The following is a 24,855-nucleotide window of genomic DNA, read 5'->3' on the forward strand; positions in this document are numbered from 1 at the left end:
AGAGGATGTGGGGGGGTGCGGGAAGGGACTGGACAAAAATCTTACACCTATGGATAAGGACAGTGCGGGGGGTAAGGGCATGGGGTGGGGTGGGAACTGGGTGGAGAGTAGCTATTGGGCGGGGGGAGAGAAAGAGGAACAACTGTAATAATCTGAACAATAAATATTTTTTTTTAAAAAAGGACAATGGACCTAAATAGATACTTTTGAAAAGAAGACATAAGGAAGGCCAAGGACATATGAAAACATGCTCAAAGTCACTAATCATCTGAGAGATGCAAATCAAAACGACAATGCGGTACCATCTCACACCTGTCAGAATGGCTACCATCAACAAATCAACAAACAACAAGTGTTGGTGAGGATGTGGAGTAAAAGGCACCCTTGTGCACTGCTGGCGGGAATGCAGACTGGTGCAGCCACTGTGGAAAACAGTATGGAGTTTCCTCAGAAAACTGAAAATGGAATTCCTATTTGACCCAGTGATCCCACTCCTAGGAACATATCCCAAGAAACTAGAAACACCAATCAGAAAGGATATATGCACCCCTTTGTTCATAGCAACACAATTTACAATAGCTAAGATTGGAAACAGCCTAAGTGCCCATCAGCAAATGAGTGGATTAAAAAACTTTGGTACATCTACATAATGGAATACTATGCTGCTGTAAAAAGAAAGGAACTTCTACCATTTACAACAGCATGGATGGACCTGGAGAGCATTATACTAAATGAAATAAGTCAGTCAGAGAAAGATAAATATCACATGATCTCCCTCATTTGTGGATAATAATGATCAACATAAACCGATGAACAAAAACAGATCCAGAGACAGAGAAGCATCGATCAAATGCTCAAACCTCAGAGGGAAGGTAGGGGAGGGTCGTGGTAAAGCGGAGATCAACCAAAGGACTTGTATGCATGCATATAAGCATAACCAATGGACGCAGACAACAGGGGTGAGGGTGAGGGCAGGATTGTGGGGTGGGGGCAATGGGGGGATAATGACACATTTATAATACTTTAATCAATAAGGAAAAAAAGATATAAACAAGTAGGGGAATATAACATGTTCATGGATTGGTAGAATTAACATCATTAAAATGTGCATACTAACCAAAGCAATCTATAGGTTCAATCCCTATTAAAATACCAACAGCATATTTCACAGATCCAGAACAAATACTCCAAAATTTTATATGGAACCAAAAAAAGACCCAGAATAGCCACAGCAATCCTGAGAAAGAAGAACAAAGTCGGAGGGATAACAATACTAGATTTCAAGTTATACTACAAAGCTACTGTAATCAAAACAGCCAGGTACTGGCACAAGAACAGGCATATAGATCAATGGAATAGAGCAGAGACTCCAGAAATCTACCCAATTCATTACGCTCAATTAATATTTGACAAAGGAGGCAAGAGCATACAATGGATTCAAGACAGACCCTTTAATAAATGATGTTGGAAATATTGGACAGGTACATGCAAAAAAAATGAAACTAGACCAACTTACACCATACACAAGAATAAACTCAAAATGAATAAGACTTAAATGTAAGTGGTGAAACCATAAAAATCCTACAAGAAACCATAGGAAGCAAAATCTCAGACATCTCTCAGAGGAATATGTTTATGGATACATCTCCTAGGGCAGTGATGGCGAACCTATGACACATGTGTCAGCACTGACACGCGTAGCCATTTCTGATGACACGTGGCCGCATGCCGAGGATGAAACATTTGCTGCTCCTGAGGATGAAACATTTGTGACTAGAGTCTTGGAGTTAGTTTTTTCCTCAAAGTGACACACTACCCGAATTATGCTCAGTTTTTTGGCGAAGTTTGACACACCAAGCTCAAAAGGTTGCCCATCACTGTCCTAGGGCAAAGGAAACTAAGAAAAAAATAAACAATTGGGACTAAAAGCTTCTGCACAGCAAAAGAAACCAACAACAAAATGAAAAGGGAACACATTGTATGGGAGAACATATTTTCCAATGACACATCTGATAAGCGGTTAATATCAAAACATATAAGGAACTCATACAACTTAACAAGAGGAAGACAAACAATCCAATTAAAAAATGGGCAAAGGACTTAGTTCTCCAAAGGTGGTAATTAGATGGCCAAGACACATATGAAAAAATGCTCAAAGTCACTGATCATCAGAGATATGCCAATTAAAACAACAATGAGGTATCACCTCACACCTGTCAGAATGGCTATCATCAACAAATCAACAAATGACAAGTGCTGGCGAGGACATAGAGAAAAGGGAACTCTAGTACACTGCTGGTGGGAATGAAGACTGGAGCAGCCATTATGGAAAACAATATGCTGTTTCCTCAAAAAATTAAAATGGAACTGCCATTTGACCCAGTGATCCCACTTCTAGGAAGATATCCTAAAAAGCCGAAACTCCAATCAGAAAGAATATATGCATCCCTATGTTCATAGCAGCGTAATTTACAATATCTAAGATCTGGAAACAGCCCAGGTGCCCATCAGTAGATGAGTGGCTAAAAAAAACTGTGGTACATTTACACAATGGAATACTATGCAGCAGTAAAAAGAAGGATCTCTTACCCTTTGACACAACATGGAGGGACCTGGAGAGTATTATGCTAAGTGAAATAAGCCAGTCAGAGAAAGACAAGTATCACATGATCTCACTCATATAATGAACAAAATAAACTGATAAACAAATAGATCCAGAGACACAGAAGCACGGAACAGACTGTGGAATCTCAGAGGGAAAGTGGGGGTGAGTGGGTGGTTGGGTAGGAAGAGATCAACCAAAGAACTTGTATGCATAATGCATAACCTATGGACACGGACAATAGTGTGAAGGCCTGGTGCGGGGGTTGAGGGGGGCTCGAAGGGGTCAATGGGGGAGGAGAAGAGGGACATATGTAATACTTTCAACAATAAAGATTTAATTAAAAAAAATACAAAGATCATGAATGGAGAGAGGTAGAAACTTTGATGAGAGAGAAACATCATCAATTAGATGAATCTTGCATGCCCCCTACTGGGGATCAAGTCTGAAAGCCAGGCATGTGCCCTGACTGGGAATCGAACCAGTGACCTCTTGGTTCATGGGTCAGTGCTCAACCACTGAGCCACACAGCTGGGCTTCTTTTCCTTTTTCTTTTTTAACTGTTAACCTACCAACTTTTTACATCTCTGAATGATTACAAAAAATAGTAAAAGTATTTACTATTCATCATGACCTGGTTACTATTTTATTTTCAAAATTTTCTAGTGCTTTATAAGATTTAGGATAAATTGTTTTTAGCTTTTTGACACTGTAACTGTCAAGATTTGGGGAAAAACAACTACAATATTTCTCAAAAGTTCCAACATGGTTCCTTAAATTCCTGACCATTTGTATGACCATTTCCCTTAAAAACGAACCCTTTTGCCGAAACCGGTTTGGCTCAGTGGATAGAGCGTCGGCCTGTGGACTGAAAGGTCCCAGGTTTGATTCCAGTCAAGGGCATGTACCTTGGTTGCGGCACATCCCCAGTAGGGGGTGTGCAGGAGGCAACTGATCAATGTTTCTCTCTCATCGGTGTTTCTAACTCTCTATCCCTCTCCCTTCCTCTCTGTAAAAAATCAATAAAATATATTTAAAAAAATAAAAATAAAAACGAACCCTTTTGTTACATAGTGACTTAGTGTTAGGCTTACCTCTGTCCCATTTATTTTCTGCATATTAAAATGGCTCAGCCTAAAAAGTACATAGTATTTCCAGAGTGTAAAACTGACAACTGGATTTCCTTGAGGATCAATTGTCAACTGGTCAATACGATGGAGTTGTGCTAATGCGTTAAACTGTTGTAGCATTGCAAGATTTGTTTCCTTGAATTTAAGGTGCTGCAATAATAAAACACACACACACAAAAAAGCTGACCATTAAATTTAACCATCTTAAAATAGTTACATTTAAATTTCACTAATTATTCCCTAAGTAAATCTGTAAACTTTAGGCTTAGCTAATATGTTTTCAATTACATTAAGTCAACTGAATCTACTAAACCTTACCTACCTTTAATCCATCTAATACATCATTGATGAACTCCATTAATCCATCCAATATTGGATCCAAAATGATTTCCCTTTTGCAAAGGACATCCCCCCATTTATTAACAAACTAAGATCCTTAAAAATTACATAAACACAATAACTCATTACAATGAATTGCATATACTTTTTGCTAAAATTAAAACTACAAGAAATCATTAAAATTAAAATTTTAAGAATTTTATAAATGCAGGGTTCACAATGCTTCTGAGAGAACTAGTAGTTAGGTGTTATACCTGCATCTTGCCAATTACTGTGCAGGCTAGTTAAACTGGCTACAGGAACATTAAGTCACAAAAACTGAAAGGCTATTGTAAGTGTTCTGTCTGTGAAATTGGATGTTCTTTTCTAAACATACTATCTTCACTTCTAACTATCTTATCTAGGGAGACTGATATGGGGAATAACAATTTATAAAAGGCCTAACAGAGAATAACATAACAATAATAACTCAAGAAAGAACGCATATAAATGACAGTTTCTGCCAAAGCATACCAATAAATAATACAATAATACCATAACTGAAAAAGGCTAACTCTCAAAGTAATCATTTTATATGTTGCTAGGGGACTACTATGAACATTATGTTAAAATGCACATGTTCCAATAACACCAGGTACAATAAATGAATATATAATATATGGTCAGGTGAGGTCCTGTTGAATGCTTCTCTACAAAGTAGAAATAAACAAGTTGAATAAAATTATATTAGTTCTTTACACTCCATAAAGAATCATTTTCTAGACAGATAATTTCCAATATTAACTGAAAGCTGCAAGGGCATTTATAAATAATAATTTAAATCCCAGGTCCATAAAATTAACACAAAAGCTTCGACTCCCTGCCAGATAGAAACTCCATAAAACAGGTGTTTAGCCTAAACATACAAGTCATGACTGAGAATGATTCAAATAAACTACTAAAAGTAAATCCTTACCAGAGAATTAGGGAACTTCATCTTCAATTTGGGAAGCACTTGGACGATTTCATCAAATTCTATGAAAGTGAAGGACACTGTTGTCACCATTCCTGCTGTTTGAATGCTCCAATTCCGATCTAGAGATTCCAGCGCTCCTGAGCCGTACAGGGAAAGTGTGTCCCCATCCACATCAACAAGGTGCGTGTCTGTGACAGATAAGGCTTGTAAAGCATTGGTGAGTACTGAGTCCAGAGACCTGGAAAAGCCAACATACAATTTTAAATGATAGTCTTATCATGCAAAGTAAATAACAGACTACAAAGATCTGTTGGAAAAGGTATTTAAAATTCTATATTCACTTTTTCATTTAAATAATTAAACGCAGAGTACCAAAGACTAATTTTCAATAGAATATCTGGAAGTTTTATATCTTCTAGTCATATATATTTTATTTTTATTGTTGACACTATTGCAGATGTTCCATTTTCTCCCACCCCCTTTGCCTGCCTCCACCCAGTCCCCACCCCCTTTTCCCTCTGGCCATCACCACACTGTTGTCAGTGTCTATGGGTTATGCATATATGTTCTTTGACTAATTCCTTCAATCCAGTTCTACCCTCCTCTCCCCTCTGCTAGTCATATACAGGGTGTCTCAAAGAATGTATATACACTTTTAACAGCTGATAGATAAATTTTGAAAATGAAATGTATTTTAACAAACACTGCCTTTATAATTATTCAAAGTGTGTGTACAAATTTTTTGGGACACCCTATATTTTAATTCTAAAAGAGGCACCTGTGCATAAAAATTAACAGCTTTAAACCCAAATTTTGTATGTCAATGAAAAATAATTGATATTCTATTTAGTTTGAAAGCAATCCATTTAATATATCATAGATGTTTTCATGGCAATACAAATAGATTTTTGTAATCTATAAAGTATTCCACTGTCCAGCTGGGAAAAAACACACACACACATTTTACAAAACACTTTTTCTATACCAAGAACCATATAATATCCTATCCTATAAAATAAAAGGCTAATATGCAAATAGGCTGAACGGCAGAACCAGAACCGAACAACTGAACCACCGGTCGCTATGATGTGCGCTGACAACCAGGGGGCGTGCGCAGAACATGGCGGGCATTGGCTGCGGTGGGATGATGGAGCAGGTGAGCGGGGGTGCACTCTCAGTCAGTGCTGACACTTTCACCTGCTGCCTACAGCAGCCTCATGGCCCACAGTTCCTTCAAGGTGCACGAATTCGTGCACTAGGCCCCTCGTAAAAATCCTATGTAATAAAGAGGGAATATACTAATTGACCCTCAAGTTGTTGCAAAGATGGCGGCGCCCACAGCCAATAAGGAGGGAAAATGCTAATTGACTGCCACATCCTCAAAGATGGCAGCACTCACAGCCACAAGATGGCGGCGCCCAGTCCCCTCAGCCACTCTGCCTGCCTGCGTCCAGAGTCCCCCAGTCCCCTCAGCCCCCCAGCCGCCCAGGGCCAGCCCAAGGCACAGGTAAGCCTCAGATGGCAGCTGCCCAGCTGCCCAGCTGCCCAGGGCTGGCCTGAGGTGCAGGCAAGCCTCAAATTGCGGCTGCCTGGCTGCCCAGGGCCACCCAAGGCTCAGGTAACCAGGGCCAGCTGAGGCTTGTGCTGCCAGCAGTGGCAGCAGCAGAGGTGTGATGGGCATTGCCTTCCCCTGATCACCAGGTCACTTCCCGCCCCTGAGGGCTCCCAGACTGTGAGAGGGGGCAGGCCGGGCTGAGGGACCCCCCTCCAGTGCATGAATTTTCTTGCATTGGGCCTCTAGTCCTACCTAATAATAGACAAATATGCAAATTGACCATACCTCCGACACACCCACAAGCCACGCCCACCATACAATCAGAGCGAGCATGCAAATTAACCCAAACCAAGATGGCTACAGCCACAGAGAGCAAGGTTTCCTAGGTAACAGAGGAAGCCAAACTTTCCGCCTGCCCTTGTCAGGCCTAAGCCTCCACTCAAGCTACAAAGTTTCAATTATAGAAGGTAAACAAATTCAAAAAATTGGCGGCAGAATGGAGCTTGAGAGAACAGGCCAGGGTTGCCACTGGCAACAGGGGAAGCAAAGCTTTCTGCACACCCTGGCTGGGACCACCCACTTAAGCTACAAAGTTTCAATTATAACCCCAACACAAATGGCTGCCGCCACGGAGGGAGCCCCAGTCTTGGCTCCGCTCCAGGCTACAAAGTTTCAATTGTAGAAGGAAAATAAATTCCAGATTCCAGGGCCTCCGCTTGGGTTGCCAGGGGGCGTGGCCGGCCTGCAAACCACCACAGGCCCCTTGCTCAGGCCGCCCCACGCCCCAAAGGAACCCCACCCTGATCAGGGACACCCTTCAGGGCAAACCAGCTGGCCCCCACCCCTGTACCAGGCCTCTATCCTATCTAATAAAAGAGTAATATGCAGATTGATCATCACTGCAACACACAATATAGCTGCCCCATGTGGTCAAAGATCCTGCCCCCATGTGGACACAAGATGGCCAGCAGGAGAGGGCAGTTGGGAGGCACCCGGCCTGCAAGGGAGGGCAGTTGAGAGGGACCAGGCCTGCAAGGGAGGGCAGTTGGAGGTGATCAACCCTGCAGGAGAGGGCAGTTAGGGGTGACCAGGCCGGTAAAGGAGGGAAGTTGGGGGCAAACAGGCTGGCAGCAGAGTGGTTAGGGGGTGATCAGGCTGGCAGGCAGAAACGGTTAGGGGCAATCAGGAAGGCAGGCAGGCAAGCAGTTGGGAGCCAGCAGTCCTGGATTGTGAGAGGGATGTCCGATTGCCCGTTTAGGGATCGGGCCTTAAACGGGCAGTCGGACATCCCTCGAGGGGTCCCAGATTGGATAGGGTACAGGCTGGGCTGAGGGACAACCCCCTTCCGTGCACGAATTTTGTGCACCGGGCTTCCAGTAAATTTATAAAACACTTGATAAGACATAAAATAACTCTTAACAATAGTTAATCTTTACCCTTGTGTTAAAGGGTAACTTGGACTTTCTATTTTTGAATACTTTAGTGTTGTTTAAAATTTTGCATGTAGCTGAAACCGGTTTGGCTCAGTGGATAGATCGTCAGCCTGTGGACTGAAGGGTCCCAGGTTCGATTCCGGTCAAGGGCATGTTCCTTGGTTGTGGGCACATCCCCAGTAGGGGGTGTGCAAGAGGCAGCTGATCGATGTCTCTCTCTCATTGATGTTTCTAGCTCTCTATCCCTCTCTCTTCCTCTCTGTAAAAAATCAATAAAATATGTTTAAAAAAATTTTGCATGTGTATACTACATTTATAAGCAGTAAAATTAATCAAGATTTCTTCCCCATTTTAAAATAAGAAATGATGAAAAATAATCCATTACTTATTAATGTGTACATATACAAAATCACCTCATATACACTACTCAAGATGAAAGTTGTTACTATTTTCAAAGTAGGAGCCACATTTTCTGTAAAGGTTACTTAAATGATAGTCAGAGAAGAAAACAAATAGCTTGATTCAACTCAGATGTTCTGGTTTTTTTTTCCAATCTGAACAATGTTTGGCTTTTGTTCCATGTGTTTTCATTATGGCACTTTTACTTTCAGATTTGCACTTATTAATATTAGTGCTTTGCTCCCATTTGTGCTTCTATAGACTTTTGTACACTCCTCCAATACATCACTTCTCATACTGCACCATAATTACATGTCTGCAATTTTGTCACCTCTATCAGACAGTGAGTTCCTCAAGACTAAAGACTACATTTTTTCATATTTGGGGGTCTGGGGCCTAGTAATGGGCTTTTCACAATGTATATTGAATAAATGCATTATTAAAGACCTTAAAAATGTGTATAATGGTGCTGTTGCAAGATAAAGCTGAAAAACCTTCACCCTGTTGGTTTATCAAGTTTTACTAGACTTATGTGAATGTATATCAGAGCCACCAGCGATTTTCAACCTTTTTCATCTCCTGGCACATATAAATTTATTACTAAAACTAGAGGCCCGGTGCACGAAATTCGTGCACAGAGGGGGGTTGTCCCTCAGCCCAGCCTGTACCCTCTCCAATCTGGGATCCCTCAAGGGATGTCTGACTGCCCTCTCACAATCCAGGACTGCTGGCTTCCAACTGCTTGCCTGCCTGCCTTCCTGATTGCCCCTAACCGCTTCTGCCTGCCAGCCTGATCACCCCCAAACCACTCTGCTGCCAGCCTGTTTGCCCCCAACTTCCCTCCTCTGCCGGCCTGGTTACCCCTAACTGCCCTCTCCTGCAGGGCTGATCACCTCCAACTGCCCTCCCTTGCAGGCCTGGTCCTTCTCAACTGCCCTCCCTTGCAGGCCTGGTGCCTCCCAACTGCTCTCTCCTGCTGGCCATCTTGTGGTGGCCATCTTGTGTCCACATGGGGGCAGGATCTTTGACCACATAGGGGCAGCTATATTGTGTGTTGTAGTGATGGTCAATCTGCATATTACTCTTTTATTAGATAGGATAGAGGCCTGGTACAGGGGTGGGGGCCAGCTGGTTTGCCCTGAAGGGTGTCCCTGATCAGGGTGGGGTTCCCTTGGGACGTGGGGCGGCCTGAGTGAGGGGCCTGTGGTGGTTTGCAGGCTGGCCATGCCTCCTGGCAACGCAAGCGGAGGCCCTGGTATCTGGAATTTATTTTCCTTCTACAATTGAAACTTTGTAGCCTGGAGTGGAGCCAAGCCTGGGGCTCCCTCCGAAGCCCGCAGCCATTTGTGTTGGGGTTATAATAGAAACTTTGTAGCCTTAAGCGGGTAGGCCTGGCCAGGGTATGCCGAAAGCTTTGCTTCCCCTGTTGCCCGGGACAACCCTGGCCTGCTCTCTCAAGCTCCATTTTGCCGCCATTTGTTTGAATTTGTTTACCTTCTATAATTGAAACTTTGTAGCTTGAGTGGAGGCTTAGGCCTGCAAGAGCAGGCGGAAAGCTTGGCTTCCTCTGTTACCTAGGAAACCTTGCTCTCTGTGGCTGTAGCCATCTTGGTTTGGGTTAATTTGCATACTCGCTCTGATTGTATGGTGGGCGTGGCTTGTGGGCGTGGCTTGTGGGTGTGTCGGAGGTATGGTCAATTTGCATATTTGTCTATTATTAGATAGGATTCTGAAGCACACTAAAAATATATTTTTTTACAAACTGGCAAATAAATAGGTATAATTTTGATTCATTCACACTGGATGGCTATTGTGTTGGCTGTTGTCATTTTTTTATTTGACAATCTAAGGGAAAAGAGGTCAGTGCCCTGACTAAGTAGTCACGTATTGCATATTTTAAAAATTCTTGTGGCACTCTGGTTGAAAATCAATAACTGCCTGCTTAGGCCCGCTTCCCCCAGACATCCTTAGCACTACAGCGGAGGCAGGAGAGGCTCCTGCCACCTCCACTGCACTTGTCAGCCATGAGCCCAGCTTCTGGCTGAGCGGCGTTCCCCTACGGGAACGCACTGACCACCAGGGGGCAGCTCCTGTGTTGAGCGTCTGCCCCCTGGTTGTCAGTGCACGTCATAGTGACCGGTCATTCTGCCGTTCGGTTGATTTGCATATTAGGGTTTTATTACATAGGATAATCAAACATTCAATGAGCATTAGTGTATGAATAATCCTATATGAGAATCCTATAAAGGTAAAGGCTGATAAAAGAACAAAAACAAAATGAGAATTAAGAGTTCCTCATATTGTGCTTTGTATGATAGATCTGTATTGAGTTATGTAGAGTATATAATCATTTCTGTAATAAGAAAAAGGATAGAAGTTACATTTCACTGCCATGAAAATAATGAATGCTTGGTGAAAAGGATGCCCCTGTTATAGCACTTCCCACCTGGCACAGCAATTACCGTTTACTTGTCTGTCTCTATCACAAACTACGGTGATCCTTGAGGGCTCAAACTTGGTCATATTCACTGTAGTAGAACCAGCATCTTTGCTCAATAATATTTCTCAAGGGAATTAATGAAATGAGACAATTAGGAAGTTTTTTTTTATGAGTATCTATTACATTTTATAAAGGATTTCCAACCATAAGCTGTGTTTTGAGCAAAGAGGCAGAATCAGTGATACAGACACAGGATTATTGAGAATTATTCTCAGCTGAGGCAATGGCAAATAATGAAAAAGTAATGTCAAGGAAGCCAAAAAAAGTAGGTAGTTGATGGAATAATGTTTGATGGCCATGATTCTCAGCAAAAGAAGTGTATTTTAATGTAAAAATGATGGGAAATCAGAGCTATGCACCAAAACCATGAGTAAATCCTTTGAGAAGTGGTGTTATTTTATATCATACTAGTGACCCAGCGTGCGAAATTGTGCGAGCACTGGAATCCCTCCCCGCACGCACCTCCTGCGCATGCAGCCCCGCACTCCTGTCCAGAGAGAGTCCCGCAGCCATTGTCACCGCGGCTGCTGCCTCCGCGGGGGGCGGGACCCAGAAACCCACCCATGCCTCTGGTCAAGTCCTTCAGAGTCAAGTCCCTGCCCACCCACGTGTACCTAGCAGCGCACGCAGCCCCGCCCACCCCTGCGCGCCTGCTGCGCATGCAGCCTCCTGCTGATCGGTTGTTACAGCATGAGGGCGTCACGACCATTAGCATATTAGCTCTTTATTATAGAGGATATTTGAAAGTATCTTGCTTTTCTTTGTCCATATGATTAAAAGTCTAAGACCAATCTAAGATGGCAAGTGTGTAATGGAAACCACTCCTACTCCTAATCCCCCACCTACAGAAGATGAGAAACAGAATTTAACCAGGAGGTTGCTAACCCACAAAACTATACTAAACATCCTTTACAGAACAGATGGGCACTCTTGTTTTTTGAAAAATAACAAAACAAGCCAAACCACTGGCTGACCTTTGAGTTTGATTTCTAAGTTGAAGACTTTTGGGCTCTTCTACAACCATATCGAATTGTCTAGTAATTTAATGTCTGGCTGTGACTACTTACTTTTTTAGAGGAGTATTGAGCCTATGTTGGAAGATGATAGAAGCAAATGAGGAGGACAATGGCTAAGTACACTGAATAAACAGCAGAGACAAAATGTCCTCAAATGCTTTTGGCTAGAGACACTGCCATGACTTATTGGAGAATCCTTTTTTAAAAAAATATATATAGATAGATAGATAGATAGATAGATAGATAGATAGATATATTTTTTTTCATTGATTTCAGAGAGGAAGGGAGGGTGAGAAAGAGATAGAAACATCAATGATGATAGACTATCATTGATTGGCTGCCTCCTGCACACCCCCTACTGAGAATCGAGCCTGAAACCCTGCATGTGCCCTTGACAGGAATCAAACCCAGGATCCTCTCAGTCTGCAGGCTGACGCTCTATCCACTGAGCCAAACAAGTTAGGGTTGGAGAATCTTTTGATGACTACAGTAAAGCTGTTGTTAATGTTAGAGCTAAAGGTGATAAGATAGCAAAATGGATTAGTGAATGTGAATGCGGAGAAGCTATTAGATATATAGGGAGGGTACACCAGGAACGGTTAGGACTTCCTCCAAAGATAATGACTAGATATTAGTCCCTTGCAGACGCAGCTATAACTAAGAGCAGCTCCACCACTAAAAAGAGGTCTGTTGTTTAAAAAGAGACACCTTCTGAGTATTCTCATAGGAAACTGGACCAAGCAATGGAGACTGGGGAGCTGAACCACAGCCTTTTCAAAAGCAGAGTGGACTGCATTTAAATTTGATTTCCATCTAAATGTTGCTAAGATATAAGAGAAGTCACATTTGGTTTTGTCTTGCACTTCTGTATTAATTTAAAAACAATTCTTTTAGAGTGTCCACTTATCACAATCAAAGAATTACAGTACACATTGTCCCCAGAATCCATAAATGTGTTCCTGGCCCACTCAGTAATAGCTTACAAACACAATTTACCCATCCATAAGATTAAAAAAGAACTTGTATTTCTAAGCCTTACAGGGAAAGTATTCTGTTTGTGCTCCATGGTATGGAGGAGTAGATTTTACTGGTGTGAAAGAGTATGATGGAGACAGTTTTCTAGCAATTTTCTTTGTGTTGTTTTACACCCTTGTCTTGGACATTCTTGCTGATGGCTGCTAGATTTTAACTCATTGTTTCCCTATTTGATCATATTAGTGATTCGATTTTAGTGTTTCATTTGTTTTTTCTTCATGTAACATTGATGAAGACTCCAAGAATATGACACAAAAGTGGAATAAACATTAATTTGGGGCATTCTTTGGTAATTTTTTTTGTAACTACAAACCTTTGCTACAGATTTATGCATTTCATTCAAATCAGTGATCTATGTTTGTGTAATTTCCTAAACATAATTGTGGACTATAAAAATGTAACATCATAATTACATTCCTAATTAGAATTAGTTTGTCTGTTTTTGTATCTTTATACTGTATTTTAATACTTTGTATTACTTAGGTTATTTTGTTTTGGTTAAAAAATGGCTCAAGTAGAAAAGCAGTCCCATTCATATTAGGACACTGCACAAAACTATACATAAAATGTGTATGTGAATTTTATTTTAGACAACTAGATTTGTCCATTTATTTCTCTATCTCTATGGAAGATAGTACTTCTTATTGCAAGTACTTGTGTCTTCTTTAGTAGTGTCTTCCACATGAACAGCGTTAAGTTTGGAACACTATTTGATTATTATGTTTATTACAATTTTTAATAAATTAAATAGGTAGCATCATATATAAGGAAGTAAAAAATATATAAACTATGAAATAAAAATATAATATTAGAAAAGGATAATTTATTTTGTTTAAAGTTTTGTCAAGCAAATTGTTGGGAAAATAAGTGAAAAAATAAGCAACCTACATTCAGCAAAAACAGTCATATAGTTACAAAACAAAGCAGAAGTAACCTCCAATTTATATAGATCTGACATGGACATTCAGTACAAACAAATGGAAAGTTTTCTGGGCTGTAGGTATGTTCATCCTTCTCAATAGGAAATATAGAACCTGTTAATAAGTCATATGATACCTAAGCCACGTCAGTTATTTTCTGAGTGAGGCTTGAGTTTAGCCTCTGGCCAATACAGAACAGAGGAATATGTTCCTCATGGAAGGTGTGCTCTGAGAGTTCCATAAGAAATAACATAGAAAGTTTGCTAAGCAATGTTTCTATGTTGAGGACTGTCCTTTCAGTTGTCCTTGTATGATTGGTAATAAGTCCACATCTTTTTTATTTATATATATATCTATACATACAAAGAGGTAATATGCAAATTAGGCTGGGACCCCATAACGGTCATGACCAGCTCAGGAGAAGGGGCCAGGCACGGGCCCAGAGCCTGAGAGAACAACAGACAGGGCGGCCTGCGCCTGGCCCTGGAGCTGGAGAGAACAACCCGCAGGGGAGCCAGCCCCCAGCCCCAGCCCTGCGGCCACGGCACTGGGCTGCTGGAGCCGGAGTGGAGACACAAACCTGCAGCGGGGCTGGACCCAAGCCCCAGCTCCATAGCCACGGCGCTGGGCTGCTGGGGCCAGAGCGGAGACGCAAACCTGCAGGGGGGCTGGGTTCAATTCTGATCAAGGGCCTGTACCTAGGTAGCAGTCTCCTCCCTGGCCAGGGCCCAGGTCAGGGCTCATGAGGAGGCAACCAATCAAAGTGTTCCTCTCACTTTGATGTTTCTCTCTGTCTTTCCCTCTCTCTTCCATGCTCTCTAAAAATCAATGGGAAAATATCCTCATGTAAGGATAAAAAAAAAAGAAATGTCATATCCTATGAAAGAGACATCTTGAAAATGCCTAAAGAAAATTGTCATTTTTTCGTGGTGAAGGGACTGGAGTCTGTGTTGATGAAAACACCTTGGCAGCTGCGGTGACTGGCAGGGGCAGCAGCAGTGGGGAGACTGGGGTGGCGCCTTCCCCTGATCAGCCTGGTTGCCTCCTGCAGAGGGAGGCCAAGCTGTCAGTAGGACATCCCTTGAGGGCTCTAAGACTGTGAGAGGGAATAGGCTGGGCTGAAGGAACCCCCACCCAGTGCACGAATTTCGTGCACCGGGCCTCTAGTCCTAAATAATAAAAGCCTAATATGCTAAGTGTCCAGTAGTCCGTTCAACCAATCAAAGAGTAATATGCTAATGATATGCTAAGGCCGCTCAACCGCTCGTTATGACGTGCACTGACCACTGGGGGCCGATAGTCAACTGGTTGACCAGTTGCTATGACGTGCACTGACCACCAGGGGATAGAAGCTCTGACTGGTAGGTTAGGTTAGCTTGCTGCTGGGGTCCGGCTGATTGGGATTGAGTGAGATGGGCAGGACATGCCCTGGAGCTTTCCCGCGGTCCTGCCCCAGCTGGACAACCTTCTGCGTCCCTCTCCAGCCCCGATTATGCAATGGTGGGGTCTCTCAGCCTGGCCTGCACCCTCTCACAATCCAGGACCCCTCGGGGGATGTAGGAGAGCCGCTTTTGGTCTGATCCCGCAGGCATAAAAGGCTAATATGCAAATTGACCAAATGGCAAAATGACCGGTTGCTATGATGTGCACTGACCACCAGGGGATAGATGCTAAACGCAGGAGCTGACCCCTGGTGGTCAGTGTGCTCCCACCGCTGTAGCGCTAAGGATGTCTGGAGGAAGCGGGCCTAAGCTGGCAGTTGGACATCCCCCAAGGGCTCCGGGACTGTGAGAGGGTGCAGGCCGGGCTGAGGGACCCCCCAAGTGCACGAATTTTGTGCACTGGGCCTCTAGTATATATGAATATTTATTCACTAAACATTTGCTGGAAACTCACTATATTCGGGGCACGATAGGTAGATAGATAGCCTAAGAATTATGGTAAAGGGCAATAAAATCATCTGTACTGGTAAGGATAACCAATATAGAAATCACATACAAGTTTTTGGATATAACAAAATTTTTTTTCACTTTTATTGGGCTATCATCTCAGAAATATAAATACTCTAATCATACTCTGGAATTCATTTAATAAACACATGGAATATAATTTCTCAACAGAAATGACCTCACCTCATCAAATAAAAAGGTTAATCTGGAGAGCTTATTATGTGTTAGGTATTGTGTAGGCCATCTATACTACTAAAAGGGTAATATGCTAATTATACTGGACATCATCCGGATGTCCTTCCAGACAAAGCCATGGTGGCGGGGGCCACGGCAGAGGCAGTTAGGGGCGATCAGGCAGGTAGGGGAGCAGTTAGGGTGCGATTAGGTCGGCAGAAGAGAGCAGTTAGGGGCGATCAGGCCAGCAGGGGAGAACAGTTAGGGGCGATTTGGCCAGCAGGGGAGAGCAGTTAGGGGCGATCAGGCTGGCAAGGGAGAACAGTTAGGGGTGATCTGGCCAGCAGGGGAGAGCAGTTAGGGGCAATCAGGCTGGCAAGGGAGAACAGTTAGAGGCGATCAGACTGGCAGGGGAGAGCAGTTAGGGGAAATCACACCAGCAGTTATGGGCAATCAGGCTGGCAGGGAGAGCAGTTAGGGACAATCAGGTCAGCAGGGGAGAGCAGTTAGGGGTGATCAGGCAGGCAGGCAGGCAGAGGGGTTAGGGGCGATCAGGCAGGCAGGGGAGCAGTTAGGGGCATCAGGCAGGCAGGCGAGTGGTTGGGGTGATCAGGCAGGCAGACAAAGGTGATTAGGGCAATCAGGCAGGTAGAGGTGGTTAGGGGCGATCAGGCAGGCAGGGGAGCAGTTAGGGGCATCAGGCAGGCAGGCAGAGTGGTTAGGGGTAATCAGGTAGGCAGGCAGAGTGGTTAGGGGTGATCAGGCAGGCAGGAAGAGGGGTTAGGGGTGATCAGGCAGGCAGGCAGAGGCATTAGGGGTGATCAGGCAGGCAGGCAGAAGGGTTAGGGGTGATCAGGCAGGCAGGCAGAGTGGTTAGGGGTTATCAGGCAGGCAGGCAGGTGAGCGGTTAGGAGCCAGCGGTCCTGGATTGCAAGAGGGATGGCCAATAAACTGGCAGTCGGTCATCCCCTCAGGGGTCCTGGATTGGAGAGGATTCAGGCTTGGCTGAGGGACACCCTTCCCACCATGCACAAATTTTGTGTACCGGGCCTCTAGTGGGGATAAAAAAATAAACCAAGACCTATTTGCCCTTAAAGATAGCTCAGTCTGGATGGATGGTGGTGAGCATGATAAATTTAGACATTACTCTAATATAACATGCTTATTGTCAATAATGAATATTTAAATGATATGCTTTGGGAATACAGAGGAAGGAATGATTTATTCTTCTACAGGGGAGAAGTCAGGTTTCAAAAGGAGGTAGCATTTGAAGTGGTCCTTGAAAGATTAATAGAATTACATCAGAAATAGAAGGAGGAAGCACAATTTAGGTAAGAAAAAGCAGAACAAAGAAAGGCACAGAAGCCTAATTATGTATTACATTCAGTTAAGAACAATTTCAATATAGCTGGAACACTGCAACATAGGACGGGACAGTGAAACATATGGGAGGAAGCAGTAGCTGAAGATGAAGCTGGAAAGTCAGATTTTATCCTTTAAGTTTGAGGAGCAAAAAAATATTTTTAAATAAAAAGTAATAGGACAAAAAAGTAATAGGACAGCCCTAACCAGTTTGGCTCAGTGGATAGAGCGTCGGCCTGCGGACTCAAGGGTCCCAGGTTTGATTCCGGTCAAGGGAATGTACCTTGGTTGCGGGCACATCCCCGGTAGGGGGTGTGCAGGAGGCAGCTGATCGATGTTTCTCTCTCATCGATGTTTCTGGCTCTCTATCCCTGTCCCTTCCTCTCTGTAAAAAATCAATAAAATATATTTTTAAAAAAGTAATAGGACATAGTCAACACAAGGTTTTAATCACCACTAACATGCCATGCATGGAGCTAGATGCTAGTGTTAGAGATACAAAGGTGAATAAGATATGTCTCTGATCACAAGGACCCACTTGAGACAGGTTGGTCCGTTTTGTGAAGGATGTAGGAGGGAAAGGCTGGATGAACAGAGATTAGTAGGATGCTCAGTGCAGTAGTGTGTTAGACTATATAAAAGCATAATAAAAAGAGGGTATAGTGTGGTGGAAATGGCATTAACAAGATAATCAGACAGACCTTAGTTTCAATCCTAGAATGTCATTGGTAAACATGACTTTGGGGGCAAATTATTTAATTTCTTTGTAGTTTCAGTTTTCTGGTATGTAAAATGGTGATCCTAATACATATTTTTTCAAAGTTTATATGGAGACTAAAAATAATATTCTAAACCATACTTAGCTCAATACATTTTAGTGATTACTATTAATAAAAGAAGAGAACCAGATATTTAAGAGAAAATAAAAGTGGGACTTAGTGCCCTAGTAGGTTTGGCTCAGTGCATAGAGTGTTGGCCTGCAGACTGAAGGGTCCCAGGTTTGATTCCAGTCAAGGGCACATATTTAGGTTGCAGGCCCTGGTCAGGGTGTATGTGGGAGGCAACCAATCGATGTGTCTCTCTCCCGTCGATGTTTCTCTCTCTCTGCCTCTTCCTCTTCCTCCCCTCTCTAAAAGATCAATTGAAAAATATCCTCAGGGGAGGATTAACATTTAAAAAAGTAGGACTTAGTGATTGATTGCAGGGAATGCAGGAGAGGGAGGAATCAAGTATGACTCAAATGTTTTAGAGCAGGTGATCGAGTCACCTGGTCCAGTATCTTCTACAAAGGGTCTATGTTTTATAATTATTTTTCCCATGAAGCCAAATACACTACCATGGATATATCCCAACTCAAATATTATTTCTATAACAGTAGGTAGTCTGCCATCAAATAGGAATTCTCTTCAAGATCATTAGTGGTTAATCCCAAGTCCAAAGATTATTTATTCAACTCGATCTTTATATAAGAACTCATCAGAAAAATATTCTATGATATCTATATATCTATATATATATAGATATACATATATATATATATATCTATATATATAGATATATATATATATATACTAAAGGCCCGGTTGTCCCTCAGCCCAGCCTGTACCCTCTCCAATGTGGGACATCCCTCTCACAATCCAGGACTGCTGGCTTCCAACTGCTTGCCTGCCTGCCTTCCTGATTGCCCCTAACCGCTTCTGCCTGCCAGCCTGATCACCCCATAACCACTCCGCTGCCAGCCTGTTTGCCCCCAACTTCCCTCCTCTGCCGGCCTGGTCACCCGTAACTGCCCTCTCCTGCAGGGTTGATCACCTCCAACTGCCCTCCCTTGCAGTCCTGGTCCTTCTCAACTGCCCTCCCTTGCAGTCCTGGTCCTTCTCAACTGCCCTCCCTTGCAACTGCCCTCTCCTGCTGGCCATCTTGTGGTGGCCATCTTGTGTCCACATGGGGGCAGGATCTTTGACCACATGGGGGCAGCTATATTGTGTGTTGCAGTGATGATCAATCTGCATATTACTCTTTTATTAGATAGAGGCCTGGTACAGGGGTGGGGGCAACCTGGTTTGCCCTGAAGGGTGTCCCTGATCAGGGTGGCGTTCCCTTGGGGCGTGGGGCGGCCTGAGCGAGGGGCCTGTGGTGGTTTGCAGGCCAGCCATGCCCCCTGGCAACCCAAGCAAAGGCCCTGGTATCTGGAATTTATTTTCCTTCTACAATTGAAACTTTGAAGCCTGGAGTGGAGCCAAGCCAAGCCTGGGGCTCCCTCCAAGGCCCGCAGCCATTTGTGTTGGGGTTATAATTGAAACTTTGTAGCCTTAAGCAGGTGGGCCCAGCCAGGGTGTGCGGAAAGCTTTGCTTCCCTGTTGCCGGCGGCAACCCTGGCCTGTTCTCTCAAGCTCCATTCTGCTGCCATTTGTTTGAATTTGTTTACCTTCTATAATTGAAACTTTGTAGCTTGAGTGGAGGCTTAGGCCTGGCAAAGGCAGGCGGAAAGTTTGGCTTCCTCTGTTACCTAGGAAACCTTGCTCTCTGTGGCTGTAGCCATCTTGGTTTGGGTTAATTTGCATACCCGCTCTGATTGGATGGTGGGCGTGGCTTGTGGGTGTGTCGGAGGTATGGTCAATTTGCATATTTGTCTATTATTAGATAGGATATATATATATATATATATATATATATACACACACATATATATTAATTATAGTTGACATCCAACAGTATATTAATTACACAGCATAGTAATGAGACATTTATATACCTTATGAAGTACAGGGTGATTAACTTAATGCAATTAAGTGTTGACTCCCTGAAAACCAGGTTAAAAGGAGAATATACTCTTAAATTGTAAAAAAGAGTATTTCAGATAATTATGGGTTCTTTTGGCATATTTTGAAAACATCTTTTGGCTTTCTATAACTGGTTAGAAGAGAAAGACTTAAAATATTTCATAAGATTATTTTCCCAATGAATAAGTGGTGCTGATTCCTATAATAATGTACTTTATGGATTTCGATTACAACATTTGTAGGTGTGGAAATTCATTTTATGCTTTATATTTTATTATAGTAGTGTTGGCTAAAATAACACAGTGTTCATAGACAGGAAACGACCAAAAATAAACCAGCGTCACTACACGCATCCAATGTAAGCAAAGAAAACATTACACCAAGTACTTTCCCGTTTCTGGCAGGGGAAAGAAACCTGCAATGTGCCACTTTACTGTAAAGCTGTCCCAAGGACAGTGAATAGTAAAATTAATGGGATATAGCAAAGTTTTATGGAATTCCTTTCCTGAATGTGCCTATAATTTTTTCATGGATACTTGTTTCCTGGCATTTAGTTACACACCTATATGATAAAGGTCACAGACACTGTAATACAAGAATTAGCCACGTTTTTTGGCATTATGAAATACTAAAGACTATAAGTGGGATTGATAAAAATGGAAAGCCTGTGTAATATTTTTAAAAAGCAAATCAGAACTACAAGGAGGACACTTTGTGGCCCTCTGACTAGCTTTCCACCTTCAGAAAGAACCAGGCTTATATCTTTCCAGAAAGATGAAATTTAATTATATTTTTAAAGACTTCCAGATAATGTAGTAATACAACTTGTAATATTTGGAACATGGGGACATTAATTGAAGATCTATAACTGGACTATCTACTTCTCCCACTACCAATAAAACAGCCAGGCAGAGTAGCATTACAATCAGTGGGAAAAAGAAAGAATACTCAATAAATAACACTAGGGTAAAGGCTATTCCTGTAGGGGAAAACAATAAAATCTGATTTCAACCTCCAACTTAAAAATCAATCTCGGGTGTAATAAATACTAAAATATGAAGGCCCTGGTCAGGTAACTCAGTTTGTTAGAGTGTCATCCCAACAAGACAAGGTTGCGGGTTCTATCTCTGATCACGGGACATACCAGAATCAACTGATGAATGAATAAATAAGTGGAACATCAAATTCTCCCTCTCTCTCTCTCTCCCTATCACTCCCTCCTTTTACCTCTCCCTCTCCCCCTTTCTCTCTCTCTCAAAATCAATAAAAATTTAAAAAATAAAGTGTGTTTAATACAAGACTAAAATATGAAAGGCCAAATTTTAAACTTTTAGGAAGACAAAAATGGGAGAATCCTATATAATAAAGAGGTAATATGCAAATTAACCCTCACACCCTCACAAGATAGCTGCCTACGACCAGGCCAGCAGGGGGGTTAGTGAGGGACGACCAAACAACTGAACAGCAGGCTGTGTGGGGCAACCAGGCCAGCAGGGGGGTTAGTGAGGGACGACCAGGCTGACAGGGGGGGCAGTTAGGGGTGACCAGGCCAGCAGAAGGGGGCAGTTAGGGGCAACCAGGCCAGCAGCAGGTGGCAGTAAGAGGTGACCAGGCCTGCAGGGGGGCAGTTAGGGGCAACCAGGCCAGTGGCGGGGTGCAGTTGGGGGTGACCAGGTCAGCAGGGGGGCAATTGGGGGCGATTAGGCTGGCAGGGGGGCATTGAGGGGTGACTAGGCTGGTGGGGGGGAAGTTGGGGGCAACCTGGCCAGCAGTTGGGGGGCAGTTAGGGGCAATCAGGCTGGCATGCAGAGGCAGTGAGGGGCGATCAGGTCATCGGGGGTGTGGGGGGACAGTTAGGGGCGACCAGGCAGGCAGGCAGGCAGTTGAACGATTAGGAGACAGCAGTCCCGGATTGTGAGAAGGATGTACTACTGCCGGTTTTCGGACATCTTTCGAGGGGTCCCGGATTGGAGAGGGTGCAGGCTGGGCTGAGGGAACTCCCCCTCCCATGCACAAATTTTGTGCACTGGGCCTCTAGTATTTTTATAATCTTAATTTAGTAAAAGATTTTTCCCCTAAATACAATCTAAATAAATAAATCATAAAGGAAAAGGTATACATATTAGTATCTTCAAAATATAAGTAAGACTATGTAAAATTGCTTAGAGGGAAAACAGAGAGTGAGAAGAGGGCCCAGGAACATAATCGGAGCAACTCTACCATCTAGAAGTTGAGAGGCTAAAAGTACTTGAGAATATAAGAAGCATAATGAAAGAAAAAAGTCTAATAGTAATATGATACATAATGATAAAGGAAATAATGAGACTAAATTAGGTCAGAGAAAGAGTAGGCTTCAAAAAGGTAAATAAGGAGTTCAAAAAACATTGAAATGTAGTAAAGGCAGCACAACTTTTGTTGTTCAGTTAAAAAAAAAAAAAAAAACAAAAGACAGGCAATAAGAAACCCCAGATAACCCTGGCCAGTGTTGCTCAGTTGGCTGGAGTGCCAACCTGTATATCAAAAGGTGGTGGGTTCGATTCCCCATTAGGGCACATACACAGAGTGTGATTCGATCCTGGTCAGGGGAGGCTACCAATAGATGTTTTTCTCTCTCTCTCATCAATAAAAATAAAAATAGATAAAAAACACCTCAGATTCAAATCATATATAAAAGGCATGGCTCAAGTATCAAGCAAACTAAAATGTGGCACAGTTTTGAACAACTTTTGAAGTGCAATTAAGAGGGGGACATTTGGATTATTATACTTGAATTAGTCTCTTTGAGTGGTTTACAAAGCAGAAAAGGATATCCTACCTAATAAAAGAGCAATATGCAAATTAACCACCACTCCACTACACCCACAAGCCATGCCCACCAACCAATCAGGAGCGAGTATGCAAATTAACCCAACCAAGATGGCTGTGGCCCTGGAGCGAGCAGGAGGCTTGGGTTTCCCCGGTAATGGAGGAAGCCAAGCTTTCCGTAACCCTGGCTGGCCTAGGCCTCCACTCAAGGCTAGAAAGTTTCAATTATAGAAGATAAATAAATCCCAACAAAAATGGTTGTGGCCACAGAGCTGGAGAGAGCAGGAGGCTTGGGTTTCCCCAGCAATGAAGGAAGCCAAGCTTTCCGCTTGCCCTGGCCTGCCTTGGCCTCCGCTTAAAGCTACAAAGTTTCAATTATAGAAGATAAATAAATTCCAGATACCAGGGCCTCCGCTTGGGTCGCTGGGGAGCGTGGCCAGCCTGCAAACCACCACAGGCCTCTCACCCAGGCCGCCCCACACCCCAAGGGAACCCCCACCCTGATCCAGACACCCTTCAGGGCAAACCAGCCAGCCCCCACCTGTGCACCAGGCCTCTATCCTATTTAATAGAAGAGTAATATGCAAATTGACAGTCACTCCAATACACAAGATGGCTGCCCCATGTGGTCAAAGATAGTTGCCCCATGTGAACACAACATGGCCGCCACAAGATGTCCAGCAGGGGAGGACAGTTGGGAGGGACCAGGCCTGCAAGGGAGGGCAGTTAGGCATCAATCAGGCTGGCAGGGGAGTGGTTATGGGGTGATCAGGCTGGCAGGCAGAAGCGGTTAGGGGCAATCAGGAAGGCAGGCAGGTGAGCAGTTGGGAGCCAGCAGTCCCTAAACGGGCAGTCGGACATCCCTCGAGGGTTCCCAGATTGGAGAGGGTGCAGGCTGGGCTGAAGGACACCCCTTCCCCCAATGTGAACAAATTTCGTGCACCGGGCCTCTAGTATAATCATAATACACTACCTAACTCTCAAGTAAAAATACTTACATAATAGTTGCATAACCACAGAAATGTAAACAGTTTACTAGTTTTCAATCTTTAGAAAATACAACTGACAAATGTTATGATTACAGATCTTGATCTTGAAATGTAAAAGTATAGCTCATCTTTGACCACATGGGGCAGCCATCTTGTGTGTTGGAGTGACTGTCAATTTGCATATTACTCTTCTATTAAATAGGATAGAGGCCTGGTGCACAGGTGGGGGCTGACTGGTTTGCCCTGAAGGGTGTCCTGGATCAGGGTGGGGGTTCCCTTGGGGTGTGGGGCGGCCTGGGTGAGGGGCCTGTGGTGGTTTGCAGGCTGGCCACGTCCCCCAGCGACCCAAGCGGAGGCCTTGGTATCTGGAATTTATTTATCTTCTATAATTGAAACTTTGTAGCAAAAGCGGAGGCCAAGCAAAATTACTAGAGTTCCAAAGGAGAGAAAATGGTAGAGTAAAAAACTCCAAAACTTCACCCCTCCATAAAAGCAACAAATATGCTAGCAAGAACTGTCAGATCAACTTTTTCTGAATTCTGGAAACTAATTAGGGGAATGCTTAAGAAAAAATGCTGAATTTCAATAAGAGAGTTCTGTGGCATTTTAATTTACCTTTTTATCTACTGCCTTATTCCCCAGCTCAGTGGTAGCCTTGAAGATGGCAGCTCACATTCTATGTGCAGATTGCTGGTACTAGAGGAAGTGAGATATATAAAATAATAAAAGCCTAGGTGGTGTCTTGCCCTCGTGTCATCACAAGATGGCTGCCACCATGGTGTCACATGATGGCCACCACAAGATGGCCAGCAGGGGAGGGAAGTTGTGGGCGATCAGGCCAGCAGGAGAGGGTAGTTGGGGGCGAACGGGCCGGCAGGGGAAGGCAGGTGGGGGCGATCGGGCTGGCAG

General features: G+C 43.5%; 1 protein-coding gene and 1 pseudogene across 2 annotated transcripts in view; one reads left to right on the forward strand and one right to left on the reverse strand.

The window, feature by feature from the left end:
* The window catches only part of LRRC49 (leucine rich repeat containing 49), a 231,849-nt gene that overhangs the window by 47,692 nt on the left and 159,302 nt on the right, over positions 1–24,855 (reverse strand). For both annotated transcript variants that reach the window (XM_008151368.3, XM_028160350.2), the window contains 2 exons: positions 5,027–5,264; positions 3,697–3,882 (listed from right to left, as the gene is read on the reverse strand). In XM_008151368.3, the coding sequence (XP_008149590.1) occupies positions 3,697–3,882; positions 5,027–5,264 (424 nt within the window). The remainder of the gene's footprint in view (positions 1–3,696; positions 3,883–5,026; positions 5,265–24,855) is intronic.
* LOC103294963 (eukaryotic translation initiation factor 4E-like) lies at positions 11,725–12,627 on the forward strand (annotated as a pseudogene).

The sequence above is a fragment of the Eptesicus fuscus genome, chromosome 2, assembly GCF_027574615.1.
Source record: "Eptesicus fuscus isolate TK198812 chromosome 2, DD_ASM_mEF_20220401, whole genome shotgun sequence".
Lineage (NCBI taxonomy): Eukaryota > Metazoa > Chordata > Mammalia > Chiroptera > Vespertilionidae > Eptesicus > Eptesicus fuscus.